General features: G+C 45.8%; 1 protein-coding gene across 1 annotated transcript; it reads right to left on the reverse strand.

Annotated features, from left to right (window-relative positions):
- Positions 1–214: 214 nt before the first annotated feature.
- On the reverse strand, positions 215–10924 carry DLAT (dihydrolipoamide S-acetyltransferase). The gene is made up of 14 exons (XM_042474880.1): positions 10609–10924; positions 9516–9617; positions 8735–8859; positions 7686–7860; positions 7087–7213; positions 6503–6690; positions 6067–6211; positions 5902–5969; positions 5455–5559; positions 4530–4637; positions 3760–3875; positions 3311–3473; positions 2984–3120; positions 215–2005 (listed from the first exon to the last, which is right to left on the reverse strand). The coding sequence occupies exons 1-14, from the start codon at positions 10852–10854 to the stop codon at positions 1876–1878; spliced, it is 1935 nt and encodes a 644-aa protein (XP_042330814.1). The 5' UTR covers positions 10855–10924; the 3' UTR covers positions 215–1875.
- Positions 10925–11014: the final 90 nt, after the last annotated feature.

Genomic DNA, 11014 nt, shown 5'->3' on the forward strand with positions numbered 1-11014 from the left:
ACTTGTACAGTATTCTAAAAATAAGCCGAGAAGCATTCAGAGCAGCTATGGAGTTACTGCAACAGGCCAACCAAAGCTCACGTGACACGTCTCTCCCCATTGCCATCCTCCCAAGAGGAAAAGGTTAGTTACATTTTGGATGACTGAAATAAGTAAGCCGTCACACACAACTTAGCAAAGAAAGATGTACCAGGGACAAGGAAACGCAGGCTCATACATTTCAAACATTTAATGGAACACACCTGGCCTATTTAGCCAGTCTGGAACTGAGTTAGGACATTTGAAGTGCAACTTGCTTCTTACCAAGATATTAAAACTTAAGCATAACTGCAACCAAATCAAGAACACATTAGTTAGGTCTCAGAAAAAATATTTAATGTCCACAGTATAATCTCCTTGAATATTATTTTTAGTGGATCTGGTAGCACAACTTTACAAGAGACAATACTGAATGCAATGCATATGGTACAGAATAATTTGGGGCCTCTTTATTAATCTACTGTCTATTTGGCTCTCCAGCTCATATCACTTAGCAATTCCATGATCCTCCTTTTTAAATTAATAGGTCCTTTGGGAAGCAAACATGGGAGTGTTTTCCATTATGGTACCTTCCCATCACGGACACAATCATAAACACATCTGGTGACAATTGCAAACAAAATCCATGTCAAGCAATTTAAGGTTTTTACACTATTTACATGTCCCAAGAAATTCTGATGTTTTCCCAAGGTTGGGATGGGGAAGACAACAAAGATGCTATTCAACGGTGGGCCTCATCCACAGAACAGTATCTACACCTAGTTTGAAATGAATGGGACATAAACAGTCGCAACTAACTTGTCTCATTAATTTTAACGAGAAAATAAAGAGCAACTCACATTTTATTAGGGTCTGCAGTCACAATCCACTAGCATATTTTCTACACAAGCCTTGTTCCAAATGAAGGAAAAGTGTGACAGTACCTTCATTTTGATGACAAGACAGGTCCCAGCTGGACTGCACCTGGTCTCGGCATCTCATAGAAACTCTACCAGGGTTGATTAATTGTTTTTATATATTTTAATTTCTACTGAACTTTGCCACTTCTATGAAGACAGACACAGCTTTGGACTGAAGCAGCATTCACTAACCTGGAGGGGAATCAGCCTCTCAAAAATCAAAGATGTAGTGCAAAAAAGGTTGCTGTTATGAAAATTTGTTAAAGGGGGCATACTGTCAGTGTTTCAAATATAATTTTTGCCACAGAGTTTGGGTGGTTTGGAGCTTCCCTTCTGCAGTAAAGTGCTCTTTGAAAGGTTTCTGAGGCTACGGAGTTGGAAAAGCTGCTTAATTCACAAAGTAACCTGGAATGTGAACCACCCTGAAGGCTGTTCTCATCCCACCCTCCATGAAAGCCTACTAACCTAAGGAATAGGACACACCAACAGGTTCACTTGCTGTGCTAGACTGGAGATCCCAACCACCCGAGATCCTAAATTTGGCTTTTGTTGTCTCTGCTATTGCAATCTGGCTCCCTTGTTTTTGAGATGACAGGAATCATTAAGTTGCCGGTTGGGACTATGACTGGAAGCATGAGCTCCTCCACATGATTTCAAATCCTTTGGGCAATTTAGGGGGGGAAGTTTGCAAACTGATCCACTGTATAAAATACAGTATAGTTGTACTCCAGGAAGCCTTTTGCAAACCATTTAAATCTGTACAACTGGTAATAAAAATTACCAGAAACTCTGTGTATGCATATATATATTTAGATATAGATATTTTTTAAAAAATAAAGAAATGAATATTTGTTTAAAAGTCTAAACTCTAAATATATAAATAGCTTCTTTAGAATGAAGTGATGCGACCCAAGAAAGTCCTAGTGGCCTCAGGAGATTATAGCAGCATGGTGGCTGGCTTCTCAAGGAACTTCTTGAACTCAGCAAGCCACTGGGCTCCGACTGCTCCGTCTACGACGCGGTGGTCACAGCTCAGCGTAACAGACATCACACTAGCCACCTCAAACCTGGGCAGAAAAAGAACGACACACAGCCTTAAGCCCTTGAAAACCAACCGAGTGAATCTTCCATCTTTAATCCTCATGGACATGATGCTATTATCAATAAAAAGGGTACTGTTTTCTTCTAAATTCACCAAACAGGTAGCTTGTTGTGTCAATGAGCTCCACTGGTCCTCAAAAAGACCAAAAGTTCCTGGGTGGAGCATATAGCCAACTGTCCCATTAATTTTAAGCATATGTGCCTCCACTGAACCAGGGCTGACCTTGTCACTCACCCACCATCTTGAGAAAAAAAGGGCAAACCAGAGTGATTTTAACTAGATAGCAGCAAGGTGAAAACAACCTGCTCCATTACAGCATCACGAAGAGCAGATAAATGGAGTCTGAAATATATAGCAAAACCTTTTCTTTAAAGGATTGGTGCTAGCAGGTGGGGTAGAAGCACACTGTTTGGGCTTTGACTCAATCAGAAAAAGGTCTTGGGGCAGCACTGCTTTGGGTCATTATCTTCCATCTGGTTCCAGTTGGTGAGACATATGCACAAAGCTACACTATACAAGCCAGACCATCGTCCACACTGACTGGCACCAGCTATCCAGACAGGAATATTTCCAACTCCTGGGTGCAAATGCCAGATACTGAACCTATAACCTTCTGTGTGCAAAACAAGGTAAGCTATGGCTATTACCATTAGAAGAACCCAGACTTTTAAAAAAAGGAGAAACCCTTAAATTACACAAGCCTTGCTGTTTGCTCACCTCTCTATCAGCTGATTGTGTATTTAAGGATCAGTGTCATAAACTACTTTTCTGGGAATCCTAAGAGAGAAAGTTTCTTTTGTGTGTTAGATAAGGTGCAAGTGAATAAGCTGACACTGAATTATCAGTGCTGACACTATCTTTTAGTGTTTATGGACTATTCCATACTCTAATAATCCCTTTGGATTTTACCTCTTGAAGGAAGTAAGCTTTTTTAAGAACTCACCCTTTTTCATTGTCTGCTGGGACCAGTCTTTTCTCTGAAGTACCAACTGCCAAGATGCAAGACTGGGGTGGATTGATGATCGCAGAGAAATTCTTAATGCCGTACATTCCTAAATTTGAGACTGTAAAAGTTCCTCCCTGTAAGGAAGCGGACATTAAGGCTGTTTTACTTATCACTATGTAATTTGGAGAAAAAGTAAAGGATTGCACTACGAGAAAAAAAAGCCTTTCATAACTGACCATTACTACTACAAAACTTTAACCTCTCCAACAAAACGAAGTATAGTCACAGTGTTTCAGGAATCACAACCTGCTCCGTATTTCTTACCTGAAATTCATGAGGCTGCAGTTTGCCTTCCCGAGCCTTGGCTGCCAACGATACAACATCTTGGTTAATGGAAGCCAGTCCCTTTATGTGCGCATTAAATACAATCGGGGTTATAAGTCCTATTGGGGTACTGACTGCAACACTAACATCGACTACGTGATTCCTGGAAGACAGAAAAAGGGGTACAGGGATGCTCATCTCTATGAAAACAGCAAGATGCAAAAGAAATATTTAATATTTAAAGTAAAAAAGGAAGGCTTGTCTTACACTTGAATCATGACTGCCCTCTACAATAAGGCAATGCCACCTACTGCGTATCACACTCAATTGAATTGCGAAGGAAAAAAGTTATCAGATAGTCCACTCTCCAGAAACTCCATCATGCTCTTAGATGTGGCTCCTTGTTAATAAAAAAATATGTACCAAGCAGCTTAAGATGGCATACTTACTGCCTAATTACTGTGTCCAACCAAGAGGAATTTGCCTCAGGCACCTTCATACAAGCCAGAGCTGAAGCCTTGATAATGAAGTCATTGACCGAGAGCTTCGTGTTCTGGGGCATCTCCTGCGAAGACAAGGCAGAATAGAAATGCTTAGCAAATCACAGAAGGCTAAAGGAAGGGGAAAGCGCTCTACCCAATGGCACCTCCTTATGAAGTGAATTCAAAAGCGAGGGACAAAACAACAGCAGTCTGAAAGTTTTCTTCTGCAGCCAAGCTGACCAGGCTGGGAGGGTAAAAAACCCAACGCTCTCAGCCTGTTCATTAAAAAGTGTCTCCTCATCTCTTCTGCAATTTCCAAACAGACTATGATTCGCCCTGCAAAGTTCCTAGAATGAAAGACTTTCACTGCAGGGATTTAACTTTAGGTATTTTGTGCTACTTCCCCAGCTTCTGTCCTTATGATAGCAGATGGCTATCCCAGGAGTGAGAAACCCATCCCCTTCTACAGAATTCCTCCTTGAAGCCATCTTTGCCTTACAGTCTCTCATCTCAGATTACACATTCTGTGGGAAACTGGAAGAACAGATACAAATGTCTACAGCGCTGGACTATCCATGGCTAGGAGGCACAGTGTATAACACGCTTAGGAAACAACTTTAAACTGGAAAGTCAAAAGGAAAAACTCAAAACATTGCAAAAAGAAGAGAGAAAAAACTCTGTGAGACAACGACCACAAAACTATCTTACTGAACACAATCCTCCACAGCACACATTACCTGGTTGAGTTCTTTTCTTAGCACCAATATTTCTCCCATGTCAATGTCAATGGAGAGGTAATAGTGAGGTATCGTTTGCTTAGACTGCATCAAACGCTGGGCAATGACCTGCAGGAAAACACAACAGGAGAAGGCATTTTTTAGGGAATTGTCAGTCAAATGTTAGTTTTCACCACAGCTTCATTTTTAGAAATGCACCACACAGCTGTCAGTCAAGTGCTGCCCTTGTCTCTTTCAAATTTCTCCTCAAAATACAGCCTATGGCCTATGAAGCCTTTCGCCTATTATCTTTATCCTCATGTCAACTAGAACAAAGCCTAAGAAATTGTACACCTTTTGCTCATTTTCACCACCTTACTAGTCCCACTTTTGGATCCTATCTAAAATGTTGATTGCTAGAAGATGTTACACTGTGGAAGTCGGAGTTAATGAATCTGCAGGACAAGTGGACAGAGCATAGATGTGGGGCTAAACCCTGCCCTTCTGCTACTTTTATCTTTGCTCTCCCCTCTTTCTCTTTTCCTTACCTCTCTCTGTCCCCAACTTTGCAGTCTCTGGTTTCTTTGGCAGTATGCTTTTGCTCCATTTTTACAATACATCTCAACTAAATAGGTTTTGAGCTGGGGGGAGGGAGATACCTTAATTTGTAAGCTTCTCAGGGCAAGAAACGTGGTTCCTTCCTAGATTTCACTGAAGTGCCATGTACATCGACATCACAACACAATCATGGTAATGCCAAACCAGACACCTGGAAATCATGTACATTCAAACTCTCTTTTGAGAACATCTGCTTGTATCAGAGCCACCCTAACCTTAAAAGGCACTGAGGAGGAGGAGGAAGAGAAGTCAGCAAGCCTTCGGCTCAGGCCCTGAAGAGTTATTGGCTACTGGCAAACACAGTGATATGGAAAGAGCAAAGCCTCACCTTGCGAATATTGCTGATCGGAATATCTGTAAAGACACCTGTGGGGATGGCTGCAGCTGGTGCTGGTGTTGGTGCAGCCACAGGAGTGGGTTCTGCTGCCCGGGCCTGTATGTAGGAGAAAACTTTAGTTTACAAGGATTGTGAAGAAAAGGCTATATTCACAGCATGCTTTTAGTGAAGAATCACCAAAAACACCACCTTGATGGAAAAGGTAAATCCATTTCTAGACATCTAAAACAAAACCCATCAAGGATCAATGGAGGAAAATGTCAGATGTGCACCAACACAGAAGCCTGGACGCTCAACTCAGATCCCAAGATTGGGACCTAGCATCATAAAATATCTTTGAGGACAATCCTCCACTCATATTCCCTTTTGTCAAGGCTCTACACAGCTTTGGTCCAACAGCAGCACCAGTAAGGATGCTGATGTCTATGTCTTACTCACCGGGGCTACCTTAGATGGCACAAATGACTCAATGTCTTTCTTTGTTATCCGTCCATCTGGTCCTGAACCTAGTGGGGATATGCAGAAGGGAAAATATTTCACACAGCCGCCGAACTAGTGAAGAGGGGGTAGGATGTTGAAGGCTCGCTGAGGATATTCACTCACCTCTGACCTGTGAAATATCAATTCCTTTCTCTGCTGCCAGTTTCTTTGCCAAGGGGCTGGCTATTACTCTCCCTTTATGTGCAGGGCCTCTGACTGAAGGAGAAGATGCAGGCTGGGCTGGAGAAGGAGCAGCTGCACCCACCATCTTGAGAAAAATAGGGTAAGGTAGAGTGATTTTAACTAGATATTGGGTCATGGATGCTTTTTTTCTTTTTTCAATTCCCTAGTGCTCCTACTTTAACCTAAGCCTGGATCTGGAGCAACAATGGATGTCTATGGAGCATACAAGGTTGCATACTGCTTCTCTCCTATGAGAAGATAATTTCCAGTTGAAAGTTATTCCTATATAGGAGAAGCAAAACTCTAATGAATGTATGCCAACAAGATCAAAAAAATTATACACACACACACACACACACCCTGGAGTTGTACATACAGGACTAGGTGGCGGTGGTGGCATTGGCGGTTTGATATCTGCCACTCCAGCATCTCTGTAGTCTGCAAAGGCAGGAATGTCAGACTCTTTTTCCACAATAATACACAGTGGGGTTCCCAAAGGCACATCTCTTGTGCCTTCTGCCACTAAGATTTTTGCCAAATATCCTTCTTCTTGCACTTCGAAGCCTTAAAAAGAGAGAATTGGAAATGGATGTGGAGAGAAGAACAACTAAGATCACTCTTGCAGACCATATTATCCTACTCTACACACAAACGTACAAACATACTTATTTGGAAATGCAGCTCACAAAGGCAAAGTAACTGAGGAAAGTTTCACATACTAAGAGAATCAAGTCTGGAGCACCTTTTCACCGATTTGTGGATGCTTTTGAGATTCCCCACTATCCCAACCTGTGCTTCACTCTACAACAAATAAGGACATGTCCTGGGATGCAGCTTTAAAATGGCTCTGCTCCTACAGTATCGTCAGCCCAGACTATCTGAAGGAAATGGGAATCTTGGCCATTCATCGTGAAATGGCAACACATCCTCCAATTCATCTAGAATTTAGAAACGTCTCACCTATTGTAGCTTTGTCGGTCTCTATTTCTGCCAACAAGTCTCCTTCACTTAGTTTTTCACCGACCTTCTTTTCCCATCTCTGAACCGTGCCCATCGTCATGGTAGGGGAGAGGGCAGGGAGAGCAATCTAGGGAATTCAGAGAGCACCACACATCCTTTGTTATTACACAACTGACAACCCAACAACACCAGAAATAAATAAACAAATAAATAAATAACTAAAGCAAGGTCAGTGATACTTCTGTAACTCTGATCTGCCTTCTTTATGCAAAGCTAAAGTTAAAGGAGCAAAACAGAAGGCCAAAATAAACCAAACTGAACAGTCAACTCCTCCTCCACCATCGCCACCGTAGGAGATAGACACAAGGTATTCCTGCCTGTACAAATGACATCCAAAAGAACGTACTCTTGCACTGATCAGCACAACCTGTTGCTGGTGTGTGTTCTGTTGGCAGGGAGCAAAACTGGCAGACAGGTAGCCATTGAGTTGCCCCTAGCCATCCTCACTTGCCAACTGGTCAACAAGAGTGAGGTTTGGAAAATACACAATTAAAGTCACAAAAGGTGCAGCAAGGAGAGATAAGAAGCCTGTACCGTACCTGCATATGGGGAGGGTAGGAGCTACCTGGAGCCTGAGCAGAGGGTTGAGCTGCTGGTGCGGGTGGCGCAGATGCCGAAGGAGGTGGTGGTGATGGTGGAGGAGGCACTGAGGCTGGTGCGGCGGTTGCTGCAGCATCCAAAGTGTAATTCTTAAAGGCATCAATAAGCTCAGGCCTAGGAGAAGGCGGGAAGGAGCCATGAATACAAGGAGGTGACATACTAGAGGTGTAACACAGTCACCTAAGAGGCACCTTCCACATCACAGCCAGTATTGGCATGTGCAAGCAACACACCCTGGGCTGGGCACTGCTGTTCTACGCTGTGTGGCAGCCCTTCCCAGAGGGCTGTCAATCACAGTAAAGTGAACAAGATGAAGAGATGGGGGCATGCTTTGAAACAAGAGAAAGGGTTTTTTATGCAAGCCAGGACTCAGCCCTGGATGTTCTTTCAATGTAAAGAGAGATGAACATGCTACTATCCATGCACACAATGGTTCTTTCAGACCAATGGGAGCTCCTGTCACTAGTCCCAGCTTCTGCCAACCTAGCAGTTCAAAAGCATGCAAATGCAAGTAGCTAGATAGGTACCACTTCTCAGTGGCAAGGTAACAGCGTTCAATGCGGTCATGCTTGCCACATGGCCACCAGAGCAGTCCTGAAACAACGCTGGTTCTTTGGCTTAGAAATGGAGATGAGCACTGTCCCCTACAGTCAGTTACAACTAGACATTCATGTCTAGTCTAAGGGGATTGAGAGAAAGGCTTCTAGGTCATTTTGTACCGCTAAATCTCTTATTTCAGAGATTTTTGCACCAAAGAAGGGTGAAGCTGGGGGAAAAGTAAATTAATACAAGACCAGGCAGAGATGCAGGAAAGGTTTTGGTGCTGAAGAAAAGATTTGATCTAAAATGATAAAAGGATGGCTTGATAAAAGGAAGCTGTGGGAGGCAATTCAAGAAAATGGATTAGTTAGGCAAAGATGTGGGGAGTGAGACAGGAAGGAAATGGGAGCAGACAGCAGCAAACAAAGATATTCCCAGCTGTACTCACTTGTCCACAGTGATGCATATTATGGCTCCTATGGGGACATCCCGCGTTCCTTCCGGCACCAAGATCTTAGCCAAATAACATTCTTCTGTGCACTCAAATCCTACAGTGGCTTTGTCCGTCTCCACCTTCGCAAGCATACAGACACACAGCAACGTCAGTACAACAAAGAAACAAGGTCACCGATCTCAGCTACCCCCCATCAAGCCCACATTGCTCAGAAGGCAGACCCTAAGGGCAAATAAGGTTTGCAAGGGTCAAGGCCCAGCTCTCCTTCGACTACAAGTGGGTGGCCAAGAGAAAGTATTACTCCTGAGATGAGTTAAGCGGGAACAAATCCATCCAGGATAGTAATACCAAGTCAATCCTGAGAGCTTGCTCAGGTACTGTTCAACAGAAGGGGCATCTAGTGCTGCTCTTCCTCCCAAGAGCAGGTGGCCCAGGAACAAATCCAGGGACGCACCTGAAACATTACTGTATGCCATTTTCAACATACTGTATACACTCAACTATATTGGCCCCAAAACGGCCTCCAAAATCCTGGGTAGACGTATACATGTGGCAATACGGTCCTCTGACCAAGCCTCTCCCAGCCAGGCTTCCTCCGCAAGGGGCAGCCCAGTTGGGGAGACATTGGGAAGGGCGACCGATCGCCCCACAGCCTCTCCCCAGCTGGGCTTCCCCCTTAAGTCCGACCTTCGACATATCCACGGGTCATGTAAAAACCCACACTTTTGGCCCCAAAAGTTGACTTTGACTTATACATGTCAAGTATATACGGTACCTCAGCAATCAGATCGCCTTCGTTGATCTTCTCCCCTTCCTTCTTCTCCCACCGCGCGATGGTCCCCATCTGCATCGTAGGGGAGAGAGCAGGCAAAGGCACCTGCAAAGGAAGAGGCGGTTAGGAACTAAACCTTGTCCAGGGAGCTCTGCCCCACATACCCCCCCAATGCCCTCCAGGGAAGCTTGGCCATGAAGCTGTGGCCTTGGTCTAGTCGCACTCTCTCAGCCTCAGGGGAAGGCAACTGGGGCTGAGACCCCCCTCCTGTCCTGTCCCACCGAAGGGAGGGATGAAGGGGGGATGCCACAGCTCTGGAGGATGTGAGCCCCACAAGAATGACCCCAGCGTCCCCTTCGCTGTTGCTGCTATGGGCCTCCAAGTCATTCCTGACTTACAGCAGCCCTGAGGCAGCCCACTCCTGGGGTTTTCTTGGGACCCACTGAAATAAGTGACAGGGAAACCATCCTTGCCATAGAGAATAATGGGAGAATAATCCCTCGCAGAGAGCCATTGGAGAATGCTTGCCCAGATAGAGGAGAACACTGGTCCATAGAGCAGTGGTTCCCAACCTGTGGGTTGGGATCTCTTTGGAGGTCGAATGACCCTTTCATGGGGGTCGCCTATGACCATTGGAAAACACCTATTTAATTACAGTTACGAAGTAGCAATGAGAATAATTTCATGGGTTTGGGCCACCACAACATGAGGAATTGTATTAAGGGGTCGCGGCATTAGGAAGGTTGGGAATGACTGCCATAGAGGATCATGGGAGAATCCTCGCCCATAGGGAACACTGGGAATTACTTGCCCATAGAGAACCATGGAGGAATGCTTGCCCATAGGGAGAGCTAGGAGAACACTGGGTCCATAGAGAAGCATGCACTTGCCCATAGGGAATCACTGGGGAATGGGAATGCTTGTCTATAGGGAATCCTTGTCTATAGGGGAACATCGGGAATTACTTGCCCATAGGGAAGCATAGGAAACAGCCCAGGTTCCGCTGTGGGCAAGCGTTGCCCCTGGTTCCCTCTGGGCCGAGAGAGAGAGAGAGCGCGGCCTTCCCTGCCTGTCCCCCGTCCTTCCTCCTCCTGACCTTCTGGTGGGGCGGGTGGCTGCAGAGGCTCCTGGCGGGGGCGGAGGCGGCCTGGGCCTTGGCCAGGAGCAGAGGCAGCGCCGTCGAAGGCTTCCCGGGCGGCGTCCATTTGGGGCGAGCCAGGGCCGAGGCGGGGCTGCCCCAGGGGCGCCCTCTCCGCCGGAGGAGCCCCTCGGCGCCGCTGGCTGCCTTCCTGGGCCGGGCGGCGCACTCCTGGGCCACGCGCCTCGCCAGCGCCCGCCACATCCTCCCCTCCGTCGCCCCACAGACAGACAGCCAGGCAGTGACCTCCGGGCGGCGCCGTACAGCGAGGGCACGAGCGCGCGCGATACTGTCGCAAAGAAGGAGGCGCCGCCGCTGCCGTCAAGCGCAGAGGTAAAGGGGCGGAGCCTCCGCTCACCTCAGG

The sequence above is a fragment of the Sceloporus undulatus genome, chromosome 6 (assembly GCF_019175285.1).
Source record: "Sceloporus undulatus isolate JIND9_A2432 ecotype Alabama chromosome 6, SceUnd_v1.1, whole genome shotgun sequence".
In the NCBI taxonomy this organism is placed as follows: Eukaryota; Metazoa; Chordata; class Lepidosauria; order Squamata; family Phrynosomatidae; genus Sceloporus; species Sceloporus undulatus.

Coding starts and splice junctions, on each gene's coding strand:
- DLAT (XM_042474880.1), bottom strand. CDS start 10,854: ATGTGGCGGGCGCTGGCGAGGCGCGTGGCCCAGGAGTGCGCCGCCCGG. Junction 7,214..7,685: donor CCTACCCTCCCCATATGCAG/GTACGGTACAGG, acceptor TGAATTCCCTAG/ATTGCTCTCCCTGCCCTCTC. Junction 2,006..2,983: donor CCAGCAGACAATGAAAAAGG/GTGAGTTCTTAA, acceptor TTTTCTGCCCAG/GTTTGAGGTGGCTAGTGTGA.